This window comes from Manacus candei, unplaced genomic scaffold, assembly GCF_025592945.1.
Source record: "Manacus candei isolate 608988 ecotype Guabito, Panama unplaced genomic scaffold, ASM2559294v1 h1tg000008l, whole genome shotgun sequence".
Lineage (NCBI taxonomy): Eukaryota > Metazoa > Chordata > Aves > Passeriformes > Pipridae > Manacus > Manacus candei.
The window spans coordinates 6,335,761-6,352,613 of NW_026138056.1; the positions used below are offsets into that span (position 1 = coordinate 6,335,761).

Sequence of the window (16,853 nt, forward strand, 5' to 3'; positions counted from 1 at the left end):
CTTATAAAACAAACACCTGCTCACGTAAAAAAATTTCCTCATGAATCTTTATTCACCTGACACAGACAGCCTAAAGCAGACTGTACTGTAATTCATGCAACTGGTCTCTGCTATGCACTCGAACAAGTATGTCTTGGGCTTGAAAGTCCAAAATGTAAGACTCTTAACTGCTCCTAAAATTAGGCTTTAGGAAACAGATGGAGCCTGTTCATATGAAAATCACAACCTGTTCATATGAAAATCTAGAACTCAAAAAACCTTAAGAAGTATTTCTGGATGTATTGTTCCCTCCAAATAACGTTCCAAGCCAAGCCTCTTCAGCTGAATCTATCAGTTTGCTTTTTAAAAAGAACTGAGTATTGTCATACTCAATACCATGGACTAGAGATTTGACATACTGAATAAAAAGTAACAGAAGAATTTGAAATTATAGCGTAAGGAAAGCGATGCAGCAGTTTTGATACATGAGAAATTTTAATGAGGAAAATAAAAATGTTCTGCTGCAAGATCCCCCCTCATTTTCAGCAGGACCCTCTGTGAAAAAACTGCCAGTACACCATGTTTAGACTTGTACCTTGCCAGCAAGCTTCTGAGGTACTTCGCATTCAAACCACATCATATCAACAAAATAGATCCCAAAAGTCCCTACTATCTTCTATGCTGTCTGCATCACCCAGAACATATTACTAGCTCTGTGCTAATAGCTTTTTATACATCCCCCCCTTACCCATGTGTTCATGCCATCATCTTCCTGCCTTAAATCTAACCACTCCGTGTAGCTTGTCCTTCACCCTTCTCCTATAAGGCAGTTGCTTCTTCTCTCTTCCACGTCCCCATTTGCTTTGCTCTTAACAAAGTTGTCTCATTCCAAACACATCAGAGAACTTACTTCTTAATGACCGAAAGTAACGCAATGGAAGCACAGGAGATGGATCATCTATTCTCTAACCCTGACTCCTTGAGAAACTGCAGAGAACATTCCACTCTCCTTAGCAACCAGTCTGTGGAAACTAAGCAATACCCTGCACAGACAGACTGTTGAGGAATTAATTGCTAAATAGTAGCAAGTTTGTATTATACACATGTAAAAATATTTTTCTTAAGATCACTAATTTCACTAAGCTGACGTAGATTCTGTGGACCAATGCCACAAATGCCCCTTAAAACCAAAGGACCATGCACTGTATTTCAGGTTAATCCTCTAATGTCAAAAGAGTTAATACTACATTAAAACAAAGGGCAATATGACTTTTTTTTCCTGAAATATAATGAAACTTTGAAAATATTCCTAGGGGTTTGGTTTTGGTTTGTTTTTTTTCTTCTTTTAACTTGATTGTTTGGGTTTTATTTATTTGTCCAGGAAAGAGAAACCAACTTTTACAATCATGGGACATGATGCTCTTCCCTGTGTACTTTTCACAGATCACAGAATGGTTATGGTTGAAAGGGACCTCTGGACATCACCTCATTCAACCCCTGTCCCTCAAGCAGGGCCACCCAGAGCCAGTTTCCCAGAACCATGTCCAAGACACTTCTGAATATCTCTAAGGACAGAGACTCCACAGCCTCCCTCAACAACCTGTGCCAGTGCTCAGACATCCTGACAGTAAAAAAAGTGTTTTCTGATGTTGAGAGGGAACCTCCTGTATTTCAAGTTGTGCCCATTGCCTCTGGTCCCATCACTGCGCGTCACTGAAAAGAGTCTGGCACTGTCCTTTTGCACCCTCCTCTCAGGTACTTGTACACATCAGTTAAGATCCCCCTAAGCCTTCTCTTCTCCAGGCTGAATGGTCCCTGCTCTCTCAACCTTTCCTTATAGGAAAGGTGGTCCAGTCTTTTCATCATCTTCTGGCCTCTCCATTGGACTCTCCTCAGCATGTCAAATGTCTCTCTCATAACAACTGGACCCATCACTCCAGCTGTTGCCTCACCAGTGCTGAGCAGAGGAGAAGGATCACCTCCCTCAACCTGCTGGCAACACTCCTAATGCAGCCCAGGACACCATGGCCTTCTTTGCAGCAAGGGCATATAAGTCATTCACCATCAACCTGGTGTCCGCCGGGACCCCCAGGGCTTTTTCTGCTAAGCTTCTTCCTCATATGGTCAGATCCCAGCCTGCAATGGTGCCCAGGGGCTGTTCCTCTCCAGGTGCAGGACTTCACATTTCCTCTGGTTGAACTATATCAGATTCCCATCATCCCATTTCTCCAGCACATTGAGGTTCCTCTGGATGGCAGCACAACCCTCTGGTGCATCAGCCACTCCTCCTCAGTTTTGCTTCATCAGGAAATTTCCTGACGGTACACTCTACCCCAAACATTAATGAAGATGTTAAACAGGACTGGACCCAGTATTGACCCCTGCGGTACATGACCAGTTACTGGCCTTCAACTAAACTTTGTGCCACTCACCATCACCCTCTGGGCCTCAATATTCAGTCAGTTTTCAATCCACCTCATTTCTTTTACCTATAAAAATCTGAAATCCTGAAGATTCTGTGAAAGCAAAATGGAAAGTTCCTGCCTAGCACTCAAGCAAGTTACTCATGGTCAAGAATCTTTTGCTTCCGAGGAGATAGCAGTTCTTTTTATGCCATAAGAGGTGTTATATACTCCTTAACCCACAGAAAAATACAGGAGGTGCCAAGAATTACTGCCTCCACGTAAGCAAGTTACCTATCTGGTTGCCTTCACAAACCAGTGGTTCTCCCACTGGCAGGGACTTTTCTTCACTAAGTGTTATAGGTATGTGAGACACTAACTCCTGATTCATCTACTAAAGGTGGAAAATAAGGGACTTTGGGGATATTTTCCCCCAAGATCACCTCCCAAAAAACACTTCGTATCATAACAAATACAGTATTTTCCTCTGTATCTTTCTCTGGTAGAATCACCATTCTGAGACAGAGTTCATTTGGAGAGCGGGAAAGTCTTATTAAGGACAGAGAGAAAAGTAAAAAAAAGTCAGAATAAACATTTCAGATAATTCAACTGAAAAATGAAAAACTACCTCTAAAAATAAAAGTGGAAAACAACCTTAGCAATAGAAATTGCTATCTGCAGCAAGTCTTAGTAGCCAACACTATGCAAAAGATAAAACCACATAACTTCAGGTGAAATTATACACTTGGAAGTATGCAGTTAAATAGCTGCTTTTACCTGAGCAACTGTCCTCATCATCAGAGATGGGCACCTCCCTTTTCAACAGCATTTCCAACTCTTCAGTTTCAGCCACATCAACAGGTCTCTCTCCGTGTTTATTGGCTTGAAATGGATTTCCACCATGTCGAAGCAACAGCTTCACAATCTGCAGCATTAAATAAATTAACTTTTAGGTTTTCCATGTGTTACTTGACCAGCATAAAAATCTTCTGTTGCACACAAAATGTGAGTAACATGATACACAATCCTAACTCCTACCTATGAAACTGAGACTGGGAAGCAAGACTTCAGCAACTAGAATGCCAAGTCCAGGTACACACAGTCTGCTCATTAGAAGAAGTAAAGGGGAAGACTTCTGTTACACAGACACAGCATCAGTACAAAGGAAGACAACAGTGGGCTTTTGTTCTTGCTGTTCTAGCTTTTCTTCATACAATTTATCTGGTTCCTCACCTACCAAGCTCTCTACTCCTCTGCACTTGATTCACCTTCTTGCTCCAAATTTCATAGCACTAAACTGTATGGAACAGGAAAAGCTTTACAAGTAGCAGTACTATTGGTTTCTAAGGCATTTCCAAAAATACCTGAGAGAGGTCCAAGTATATTTTTGGAGGAAAAAGCTACCTCCAACCCCAACTGCATAGCATACATCAAAGTCATCAATTTCTCTATCATGAAGGCCAAGAAATTGTTAATGTTACAATGATACCAAGGCCACTCCATTTTCAGCACAGTATCCAGTCCTATGTGTTAAGAATGTAGAAATTCATCAGACAGTGATATCTTAACAGGTAACTTCAAAATTATTCTGATACATAATGTCAGTGAGATGGTCACAGATACCTATACTGAGACCAAACAAGCAAGAGGTCCTGTTCTCCAAAACTTTGCTACAACTTCATGCAACTTTGATCTGATGACCAACTTTTGTTTAGATACCTATAAGAAGCAGTTACTAAACAGTTAATCAAAAAAGAAAAAAAAAACCACAATCAGATTATCGTAATTAATTTCTCTAGCTTTTCCAGAAAAAACTTTAAAATGGAACACCTTTTTTGGAAGGTGTACTTAATTTAAGGATGTTTTCTATTTTTTGCTTTACACAACACATCACACGTGCAGTAATGAAACAGAAGAGATTTAAAGGGAAATGGAATAATTTCTGCATCTTATTTGCAGAAATCAAGAAAAAATTTATAAATTAATGTAAATTATCTACAGTGTTTCATTTCTTTACATGTTCATTGGTAAATTTCAAAACAAATACTAAGAATATATATATATCAATTCTCTATTTCAATGCCATAAACAATATATTAAAATAAATATTGGATATATATCCTTAAATATTTCTAAATATATATATATTACATACAAATCCACAATATACTGTTTGGAGACATTTTTGTTTTGAGAATTCTATACAGTAGAAGTCTCTCAGAAAAAGTCATTAAAAAACTAAAGGTGAAACCTTTAAATATTTAACAAAACAGATACTGGTAGAAAATATCTGGCAATAGAAATCAAATGAAAAGCAAGACAAAACAAAGACAATCAGAGCAAGTTTAAGATGCTCCCAAAACACCAGAAGCAGAATTATAAAACCATATGACTGCAATGAGGACAGTTAGAATTTGTTCTAAAGACTGAGCACTTCAAACCAGGTATTTACTACGTAGAACTTACATTTCTATGTCCACTACTAGCAGAATCGTGAAGTGGAGTATCATCATCCAAGCCCTGTGTGTTCACGTCAGCTCCTGCTGCTATCAGGACTTTGGCAACATCGTAGTAACCAACATTACAAGCTTCATGCAGTGGTGTCCAACCTGTAGAGAAGAGTAGTAAGTTTAAGACTGAAAGGTCCAAGATTTAAGTCTGTTTTTTTTTCCTGTGCTATACGTCTCTATTGCCTCTAAACATTTCAAAATACACTCACAATGTGAGTAATGCTGTCCATCTGATGAACGACACACGCTTTATCAACTTAAAATTTCATGTCATGCCAAATTCCAGATTTTTCTGTGATTAAATTGAACACTGAAATTGCTAATCAAACAGTAAAAGATGAAATCTGGAACATAATCCCTAGGTTAAACATGTTAGAATTTCTTTGACTAGTGAACATTTGAACAGTGTTAGGGATATATATAAATAACATTATTCTGTATGGAAACTGTTTGAAAACCCCACTACTAGAAAGAATAAGTATGGGAAATTACTATAACCAGTGCTCCTTTGGAGGTACTGAACATGTACTAAGAATCACTAACAAAATTCAGCAGCTTGGTAGTAAGGTATTAATAAACACTGGCAGAGAACTTGCTCTTGGTATTTCCTAGAACGCTACTCATTTTTTTCAATTTTGATTTCCACATTGATAATCTGGAGTTCAGTGCTCATTTTCTATAGCAGAGCTTCAACTGAAGATGACAACCAACCTGCACATGCAATACTCCTTACCTCAGTTTCCTCTCCCAAACTTGATGACTTCTACTTCATAGCTAACCTGAACTAGTCTGCTGTTGATGCCTTCTCAAAGCCCAGTTCTGGGGAGGCATTCAGCTTTTGTTTCCAAAAAAACCAGTGCAAGTCTGGAAGAGTTCACTCATGTTAACTCTGTGTTTAATTAGTAGTGATCTTGTACATCCATGAAAAGGAGGTACAAGAAACTCCTAATTTATCTAATCCCTCAGTAATGTGATTTCTCACCTTCATCTTTCACTCAACTTCCCAGCTGTCACTCATTTAAATGAAAAAAAAAAAAAAAAGCTTCTAAGTTATTCTACAGCAAAACAATTCTTTCTGATCTTCATACACTGAATTTCCTCTCCAATCATCATGTGGGTCACTCACTTACAACATTGCCTGGCTACCACCTCCTTTTTGACACTTTCTTGTCATTTTCCCTTTTTGCACTCACCCAACATGATGACCCTCTTCTGGCTCTCAGCCCTCTGATCCCTATCTTTTTTCCCTTGTTAATTCTCTCCGTAATTCATTCTTCTCCATGTTTTACTGCTTTGCTTTTCCATCCTATCACAATGTCCAGCCTGCCAACTCTAGTCCTGGCTTGCTCTCAACATCTGTTTCCTTTACTCTTGTTCTCACATGGCAGTATCATTCTGGCAGATATCCCACAAGCAGGGTTACTTCCTCCATTACTAATTCATTTTCTGCTCCTCTAGTTCTGCCAAATTCTTAGCTAAAAAACTCTTAATTCTCTAAACTTCACTGCATCCTAAATTCCTACTCTTCTCCACTCATGACTCACTGCTTCAATCCTCCCCCTCTTCTTGACTTCTTCCTCTGCACAGGATTTTGAAGCTCAGCCACCTCTGCTTCTCACTTTGGATTACCAATGGAGAAGTATCTCAACTTGATCCCAAACACCTCCTCCAGGGTTTTGAATTACTTGTTCCCAACAGATTCTCACAACCAGTTCTCAAGTCATTGTCCTTCTTCTTTCACGTGCCTTTAAAATTAAGTATCTGTATTAGGTCAGGCTGGGATGAGGCTACAAAGCTAACTTCCTTCAGAGCCGCCCATACAGTGCTGAGCATTGCATTTGGGGCTGAAACAGTAGACACAACACACCAGTGTTTCAGCTACTGCTGAACAGTGCTTGTATAGAGTCATGGTTTTCTCTCTCCCTCCTCCTGCACAAGAGGTTGGGAGGGGACATAGCCAGGACAGCTAACCCTAACTGTCCCAAAGGTATATTCCATACCACCTGATGTCATGGTTAGCAATAAAAGCTCAGCGAAAGGAGAAGGAAGGAGGGATGTTTGTAGGTAATGGTGTTCATTTTTCCAAGCAACCATTACACCTGCTTCCTGGGAAGTGACTGAATGTTTGACTGCTGGAGGGAAGTAGTGAATGAATTTTTCTTTTTCTTTTGCTTGCACATACAGCTTTTGCTTTGCTTATTTAAATGGTCTTTAAATCGACCCACGTGGGATTTTTTCCACCTTATTTTCTCCACCTGCCCTGTTGAGGAGAAGTACAAGAGCAGCTGCGTGGGTGTCTGGCAGCCAGCCAAGGTTAACCCACCATATCATCTCTTGAAACATTTCTATTCTCCCTGTGATTTCTATGGGCCTGTCTTCCCCTGAGCCTCCCCCTCTTTTTCTAAAATTGCTCTTGTCAACAAGTTCTTCTCATCTCTCCTCTTAAATTCCTGAAGATCCTGCCATGTTCTACTTCTGCTTCCTTTCTTCCACTACATGCCAGCCCTGGACAGCCTCATCTTCAAATACAAATTCAACTACTCTCTGCAAACTGAGAAATTACTGATCTGTTTCTTACCTAAAATCAAGACTTCAGTTCATCCCATTAATATCTTCTCTTGTGTCAAGTTTGAGCTGACAACTAATTGCGCCATATAGTTCTTAGTTTCTCCCACATGGGCCTGCTACCTCAACTCATCCCAACCATTCCCAGTGAGAACGCAATTCTCACTATAACCATTCTGACCCATAAACCTAAAAATATTGTATACGTTAAACTTAACTTCAAGTTCATGAATCAGTGCTGAAATCACAGCAAATACTGACATATCAAAACTATCCCTAATCTAGCAGGACTAGATGGCAAGTGCAAACTTTCACCTGCTTTGGTGTACACTAGCTGTCCCAGTGAGAAGACAATGTACATTGCACTTTCACCATTACTAAACTTTGCATCTCCTCACATAGCCTACAATCCCACTATCTGACTTTGCCCAGTATAATCCTACAAAGTTCAGCAACTGTGCACACATACTTCTGTAAACACCTACCATGCAAAGGCCCTGGACACAAGTGAAACCTCCAGATATTAATAACGCTGTTCTAATAACACTCTATGTACTGCAGAATCCCAGGACTACCACTGCCATTGGAAATAAAAAACACGATTTGAGAATTTCTACTAAGTTATAATTTTTTCATTTGCACGTAACATGAACTGAAAGGAAAACTCTGTGAACAACTTCAGCATTTCTTTTAATTTATACAGTCAAGAGAATGTGTATGTATCAACTTACCTGCAAAATCTTTTACATTCACATTTGCACCCAATCTGATTAGCTCCTTGACCTGTTTAACATCCCCTCGAATTGCTGCCATATGTAGAGGAGTTTCCCCTCGTTCATTTCTCTTGTTAACCTTGTCTTTTTGTCTTGAAGAAGAGGTTGGAGTTTTCTTTTGTGTTGGTGTTGTTTGTAAGGAATGATTTAAGGTGGAATCTACAAAGGAAGTTTTAAATGGTTGCTGTAGATTAATTAAGATGAGGTGAAGTAGAAAGAGTATTAACACTTGCATTCAAAGATGACAACAATATGTGAATAATTATATTTAAATAAAGGACATATTTGACACTTCCTATGTATCAACACAATGCCTATTTTCAATGTGAAACAGGGCACTTTGCAAAATCTAACTATTTTTAAAGCAGGTTTCAAGGACAGAAAAAAGGAAACAATCCATACAGAACAGTGTCTGAGAGGCAAAAATAATCAAAGGAAGAAAAGAAATGTTCAATTTTTACAGCTATCATAATGCAAAGCTTTGCACATAAATAGAGAAGGTCAAGAATTTTTCATCAAATTACTCATCCATGCAAAACAGTGTTTAACAGAACTATGGATAATTAAAAAAATGTCAAAAAACCAAGGACTGTTGAAAAAAACATCAGGGATCACAATATTCTGACTGGGGCAGAATTAAACAGGCAGGAGGAAGAAAACTGTTAACTCTGTAAGATCACCTGGACTGTTGTCTCTTGCTGTCATCTGCATGAGAAGTGCCATCTGTTTGCGCTCTGACAGAGGATAACCAAAAAGAATGCTAACTGGTGCTGATTTCTTATTTCCAGCATCCTTCTTCATTTTCTTTTTCTCTGGACCTTCCTTCTCTGGAAATAGGAACATTTAAAAACTGAAACAGCTGTTCCATCAAAACATTTTTCTAGAAATAAAACAATCCTTTTAAGGTATGTAAACTGGTGATTGGTGGCAGGTGATGAAAAACAGAAATTACACCTCCAATTTACTGCCTTTGGGTTAGTGTTGGTTACCTGTTCTAATCATATTAGAATAATAAGCTACTGAGTTGAAGCACTGAAAGCTGTAAGCAGGATTATTAAAAAATTCTAAAAGAAAAAAAACTTGTTTTACAGCAGGAAGGCCTGTATACGTCACAACTTTAATTTTCAGAGATTAAAGTCAGGCACTTAAAACATTCTGTAAGATCAGCTGGTCAATTTTCAATCTTAAATACAGATCTGATACTACAATCTATTTCTACTTCTCTCAAGACACCATGTTAAAAATTAGGAAAAGACTTTCTAATATTGATATTTGCTAAGTAATTAGTCAAAAGATTGTTTCTCTCAAACTCATCCTGTTATTTCATCTTAAAGCAATTTCTTCCACAAAATTCAAATCCTTCAAAAACATACAGCTATTTTATATACATAACTTCTTTCCTTTTATCAATATTTATGGAAGTTGTTTAATGTTTCATGTTCAAGTTTTAAACCAGGAGCTAAAATTACACATCTGAATAAACAAGTCAGACACAAAACCAAAAAAATCCCCACCAAAACCAAGAAACTCTGTCATCTGCGAAGCAGAAAACCTTAAGAGGACTCCACTGAGGAAAACTTCACTGACCTTCTGCAGAGAGATAAAAATTACAAATGAGAAGCTTAAGTCCCTTCGAGGTTCCTAGTTACCATTTCATTTTCTCCACTTCTGCATTCTTTCTTGTTTCATTCATTTCCTCTCAACTCATTTTCTGACTTCCTAGCCTTCTCTAAATCTCATCTTCTAGGCTTGATTACAGACACAAGCTCTAGTAATGCAGTGCTCTTGAGGCACAGGAAGGCACATCAGTAGTTCTCATCTTCAATTCCACATAAGAAATACATAATTTTACAGGCTAAACAACTGCAAGCAAGACTATTTAAAGAATGGAAAGCTACAGACCTACGTACATATCAAAGAAACCTCTTTGAAAGGAAACAAGATCTCTTTTAAAGAAGCAACCAATTTTTTTAAACTACATGCATCTCAAGGTCCTGAATATCTAAAAAATTAATTCAATATCCAAATCAACACTCTTGACCTCTTGATAAAAGTATCTGCATAGGACAATAAAAAAAACCCCTATAACAAAATTGCATTTTCACTGCGAATATGTTGTCCTCTCTCCAAGAATAATGTACAGCAAACTCTTTTATTGACTGATTTAGTACTTCCATCAAAACAACATATTTCAGTTTGTCCAGCTTGATCTGCTGTTTCTTAGCTTATGCTATTTACTGCTCATGATTTTTTCTTGAAAAACACATTCATTTTCATTCTGAATTTTTCCTTACAATTTTATAGCTATACTCAGCTTGAAAAAATAATATATCAAAGTAAGTAAAATAAGTCTTCCGATCATCTAGCTTTTACTTTTACAATAAACCTAAAAAAGTGTCAAGACTATAGCAGGTGCATCTGATAATCCTTTTACTGGAGTATGTCCTGTATAAGGCTGTGGCTTTTCCCCTCAAGATTTCTCATGCATATAACCTGGTTCTGAGTGTACAAGGTAAAACGACACAGGAAAAAAGGAGTGGAAGGAAGCAAAACGAAGGGCGTAGGGCATACAAAGTAGAAATTTTTATACATCAATAAATAAATCAGTGCTCCAAGAATACCATCACACAGTACACTGCACCTTAACAGGAGATGACTAAACATTTAGGAAATTCAACTTTTTATCTATCCTTTATCTTGTGGTTACAGAAAACTTCTCACAGCTGTGTACTTGATGTTTATACATTTTGAAGAGCAATAATAATATAGATAATAATAGAGAAATAACAATAGAGGAATAACATCAGTTTAAGAAATTAAATTTAGATAGAATTTCATGTACAAAATTGACTGTTGAAGTCAATTACTTGGGTGGGGTTTTTTTTATCTGGGTTTTTTTTTTTTAGATTTTGAGCATTTTGTTTTCAAAGTCTGGGGAATAAAAGTATCTTCTTTTATATTCAGATTATTGTCACTTTTTGGTGTTCTTCAGCAGTTACAAACAAAACATGAGGGAATTTTTCACTTGTTATTAAGAAAAAAACCTGACACTCTTCAAGTGACTTTATGTTCAATCATATTCATTAAATAAACTTCATAACATGCAGCCAAATCTATCTAGACAGTATCCTTCCAAATATTTTCCTTCTGCAACATAAGCTTTTCACCTAACGCTTTCAAAAATTATTTCAAAACAGTCAAGATATGTGAAACTGTGATTTAGGAGCATTTGAGCACTTATTTGTAGCAGAGTTTAATGAAATCCATTCACAGGACTTAAATGTTTTGGCACAAGAAACATCGAAGATGCTGGCAATTATTTTAGGACAACTTATGCATGACAGATCCTGAGGCAATCAATACTGTATCTAGGTTTTTTTGTTTGTTTGCTTGATTGTTGTTTCTTTTTCCTTATTTTATTTTTGTTTTTTAAAATTGGATAATTTACAAATTCACAGTCAAATAATTTCTAAATGTTTTAGGAAACTAAATTATTAAATAATGTAACATATGGACTTCTCAAACCAAAAACATGCCAAACTAACAGCATATTTCATTTGGTAAAATAATCACCTTAGTGAATAAAGGAAATAAAGTTAAAAGACCAAATTCAATTTTTGGGGCTCATGATAGTCTGTTTTCATGTACAAGAATCCCATCACAGTCCAAATTGTAAGGAGTAACAGGATTAATAGGACCACGTGAAGTTAAAATATGAACTGCTTGAAATAAGTGCTTCTAAGGAAGTTTTAAGACTCAATGATATACAACAAAAGACTAATATGTTCAATTACTAACAACTGCAGAAGACAGGTCAAGGTGATCAGTTTTGCAGATGATGAAGCTGAGAAACAGAGTTATGGAGCTCTGTGTGATTATGGCAATCTGAATGAAGTTATTTTAAAGAGGAAACACATCATGACTGGCTGCTGCTTCCTGTCCTCAGGGAAACAGAAATCTTAAAATGTCACGAAGAGACTTCACAACGCACTGAACAATGTAGAGATATCAAGGTACTATTGTGATATCTAATTAATCAAGTTTATGACATATTTATTTAACCAAACCAACAAACACACATAAAACTGCCTCTGCTTTCCTGCCTCAAGCCCAAACAACAGTTAGAGGAACTTGTTATAGCTGAACAGTAAGCCCAAATCCATCAAGCAGTGTGTAAATGATCCCTTCAACAGCCCCACTAACCTCTGTAACTACGGGATGCACAAGTACAGGAATTGTGTTACTGTGATGTACCCATGCAACATTAAGAGGTCAGTCGTTTTGCTCTCCTGGATGTCAAGCAAGTGCTAAAAGAAGTATGACTGTCTCACTTTTGGACTACTTTAAAGACTGAAATTGAAGGGATCAGAAAACAAAACCAAGATCCTCCTATAAATAGAAAATCTAGAAAACATAATTTCCAAGAAAGATCAATAAATTACCACATTATGTAATTGCAACTTGTTATTCTTCCTGAATAATCAACTGTGTAACAAGACTATCTTCATAATGAAAATATTTTTATGACCTGCAGTTGACCTGCAGGTATGTTTAATTATTATGAAAAATTCACTTTTCTCTCTTTAGACTAATAAGGTAGCGAAAGAAAACAAATCTGACCTTTGTAAGATCAACACTTGCCTGTTGTTTTTATTCTAATAATCACATTACAGGTTATTTGAGACTAATCAGACATTTTTTTAAGTAGGTTAAATAACTGATGGCTTTTTAATCAAATTATAGTTTGGGACTGGAAGACTTGAAATCAGAGAATTTATTTTAAAAGGTATGAAAAATGTTTCTCCTTCCACCATCCAAACCATCAGTCTTAAAGTTTGCATGTAGACTCCTCCCTAAGATTTACTTATATCAAGGCCAAAGCTATACTGCAGTACAAATACATTTGTCTGCAATATGTACATACTGCATTAGATTTTTGTGGTTGCTCTGACCAAAGAATGGAGATGTCATAACAGAGCCCTCAGTTTAGGCCTCTTCAGAAGGCCACAGGTCTCCTGGGACCCACACTGTCCTTCAGACCTCTGTAGTCTTTGCAGCTACTGCAACCACCTCAACTGGCATTGCATGACTACCTTTAGGCCCACCTTTACGCAACAGTCTTAGTGGGTATGAAATTATTAGGAAAGTAACCTAAAGGCCAAATCTTTATTTAATGCTAATTTATTGCAGAGTTTCTTAGGGAAAAAAAAATTTACATTTAAATTTAGACAAAGAAGTGGGCTATAATTGTTCTAGACTCTTACAGGACACTACAAATGCTCTTTGATTTCAGTCTTGCCAAAACTGACTGAGTGTAAAATGTACTTTATGTATACTGTTGCAGATATCAATTTTTTTTTAAAAAGTATTTTTACATAAAGTTAACATTCAGTTTGGCTGCCTGTTATCATTATCACTTACCATTTTTAGACAAGACCTGAAACAAAGAGAGCCCACCAGGAAAAGGAGAAAGAGATGAATTGCAGGGGGAATTTTTAAAAAAATAAGCGAAACCCCCAAAATCTTAAGTTTATGAAAGACTGTGGAGATAGAACCAAGACACATCTAATGATGTAAGTTCACAAAACTAGGTATCTCCATTCTTTGTCTGATTTACATGACTAAACAGGATGAAACCTAATTTTCATGGGGTTTCTACAATCAGCTAGTGATCCTATCACATATCTTGGGGATAAACTATTTATTAAATTAAACTATTGATTAAATTTTTTATCCTAGAGCTACTTTTTACGGCATCTTTTTGTTTACTCAGACACAATTTTAAAGACCGTATATCTTTAAAATAATCTAAAAATCAAACTCAAAGGTCATATAAACTGATACAGAGCAACTATTTACCAAAAGTCATAAGACAATTTTGCTATTCTGAACTCTGAAAAAAACCATATTGGAAGGCTATTAAAACTCAATCTATTGGAAAAGGATAAAATGCATCCTTAAACTGTAATGGAGAGTGGGAAGAATGTAGCAGTAGCACATGTTTTTTTCAAGTCTTTTCAATTCTGAATTGCAGACACAATCTTTAACCATTTTTCTAGAATACCAGTACAGATTGTCACAAACTCTAAGAAGAGGGCTTTTATTTTTTAGCACTACTAGCTGATAAGAAGCTTTCCATCACCTCTTCTTTTTCCCCCTCTGTTTCCGATTACATTCTCATCTCCAAATACTTTCTTCCTTCTCAACATTTGTCATTTTCTGTACATGATTATCAGGGAGACAGTTCAGTCAGAGGTAACAGTTTAGTTTACTGATATCAAAGTTTTTCCATGTATATTGCCAAGTTTGTGTCAGAAGTAGCGCTGCATTTCATGATCACTGATGTCAGTCCTAATCCACGTCAGTAACAAACTTGGCACAATCTAAATGCTTAATTCTCACCAGTCTAATCTAATTAATTAGGTACAGAATCAGCATTATAGGAACAGTTTTTCACCCTAATAATACTCCTGCTCTAAAGTTTCTGGAAAGCTTATGTACCAAGTTTCTCCCCCGTGAAACAAGGCAGTTGCTCTTACCTCCTTGCCTCAGCAGAAACGAAACACACAACAAGTCCGTGATGTTTACTACTGTTACATTAACTATTTCTTGCCCCTACTTGAACTGTTCATTTCATCTCCCTGCTACAGCTTGCAACAAAAAGATTTTGTAGCTTAAGCACTGTCTTGTGGTGTGTGTCTAAGTGCCTAGAGTAATCAATCTTGTTTGTGGCAACCGTAACACTACATGCTATAGCAAAAGGCACACAGAAAATTGCATTACCTTACAAGACGCTGTGACAATGACTTATTAAAGTTGATGGGGTGGGGAGAGATGATAAAAGATTTTCAACAAAGAAAACATTTGACAAATGCTAAATATTACATCTACATATATTTATTTCCATTATGATAAATAGTTATGGACTAATACCAAGCAAAAAACTTAATAAAGCAGATGCTGGGAACATACTCCTAATTTATACATGGTCTTTTAAGAATCAAGTGTTATCACGAATAGTAAGACTCTAGAATGCTGTAAAATCACTGAAAACAGATCTAAAGCCAAGAGTATTGTTTTGTAATATTCAAATTTGGATTTCTTACCATATTCTCTTTACAGTAACAAAAGCATGTATGTATTATCCAGAAGCCAAATCTTCTGCATGAAATCAATCCTGGACAATAATTAAACACGTACTGAGGCATATACTTCTATCTTGCATTTAAGTGTAAGCATATTAAGGGAAGTGCTTGTTTATGAAAATGTTAAAATGTACAGTAAGTGCTATACAAAAAACTGTAGTACTGAGCCTTTAGAGAAATTTGGGGAACATGCCTTCTGGTGGCCTTCCAGAGGGCATGGGGTTTTTTTGGTTACCAAGAGAACTATTACTGAACAATGACACAGACAACTACATATTTAAACTCAGAGATAACTACTCTTGGAATATATCCAGATCTCTTCATCTTGATTTGAAAAGAGCCATGTTAAGAATGCTATTTTGAAATCTTGAAATCAGTTTTAATAGAATAAGCTTAAGCTACAAAAATCTACTAGCCTGTGCACAAAAGGTATCCTGAAGAGAAAGATCACAGGAACTTAAACTGAAAGAAAAGTGTGCTCTCCATGGCTAGTTTGGATAGCTCCATAATCTAGCAACTTTTTCTTTTATATGGAGGACAGTACACCTACCAATCTTTCCCACTCTCCTTCCCCCAAAAAACACTTGTGTAAGGCTGACAGGCTGTGTCTCAAATCAAGGTATTTACAGATTTTTTCATCAGTTTTCTAGTTTAAACAATGGACCTCTAGAGATGACAATGAAAAGAAAGATTAATTATCAAAATAGAAGCAAAAGAATGAGGTTAGGAAGCAACTGGAAAATGTAGACAAACTATGGAGGCATGCTGGTCGTTGCTAATGACAAGGTGAAAGCCCATCAGACTGAGATGCAACAATCAGAAGCAAGCAAGCAACTTTTATACTTAGTATCCTTTTTAAAGGGAAAAAATAAATTAGAAACATAAGATACAATTAATTAAATTAGGATGTATTTTATCAACAAATAATTAGTTAAGGAAATAAAAAGGTTCTACCTGTGTCTGAATTGCGATCTTCATTTCTGGATGGACTAATAGTAAAAGGAAGTTTACGTTTCATGGAAGACTTTTCTTTCATCTCCTTCCCCACATCACTCCTATCCACTTTTGGAGTTTTGCTGTAGGATGCAATCTTGTCCTTGCTCTAATATAAATAAAAAGTATACTAAGTAATTTTTGCAAAAAGCAGAATAGACTTATAATGTATACAGACTGAAAAAACCATGTGAGAATGTATGTGCTTGTGCTTAAGTATGCATATTACAAAGTTTTTGAATAAACTTTTAAATTAATCTTAATAAAAGCAATCAATGTCATTTCTTTCTTTTATAAATTAGTAACTTCTAATTTAATTAGTGTTATTTCTACTTTTTGACATATTACTGTAGAACTGGTGTTCATTATTAGAGCCTTAATTAATAAGCAAAGGAACAACACATACTGAAAAAGAATTTTCTAAGTCTTGACAACCATCCCAATTTCCTTTCCTGACCAAAATGATCTCAGTAAAAGCACATTAAA

The 16,853-nt window shown here is 36.5% G+C and overlaps 1 protein-coding gene across 2 annotated transcripts in view; it reads right to left on the reverse strand.

Annotated features, from left to right (window-relative positions):
• The window catches only part of ANKRD12 (ankyrin repeat domain 12), a 59,193-nt gene that overhangs the window by 15,823 nt on the left and 26,517 nt on the right, over positions 1-16,853 (reverse strand). Inside the window, exons 3-7 of one of the 2 annotated variants that reach the window (XM_051772583.1) lie at positions 16,329-16,476; positions 8,910-9,056; positions 8,188-8,388; positions 4,848-4,990; positions 3,159-3,306 (exon numbers count right to left, since the gene is read on the reverse strand). In XM_051772583.1, coding sequence (XP_051628543.1) covers positions 3,159-3,306; positions 4,848-4,990; positions 8,188-8,388; positions 8,910-9,056; positions 16,329-16,476 — 787 coding nt within the window. The remainder of the gene's footprint in view (positions 1-3,158; positions 3,307-4,847; positions 4,991-8,187; positions 8,389-8,909; positions 9,057-16,328; positions 16,477-16,853) is intronic. The other variant, XM_051772586.1, reaches the window with a different exon arrangement.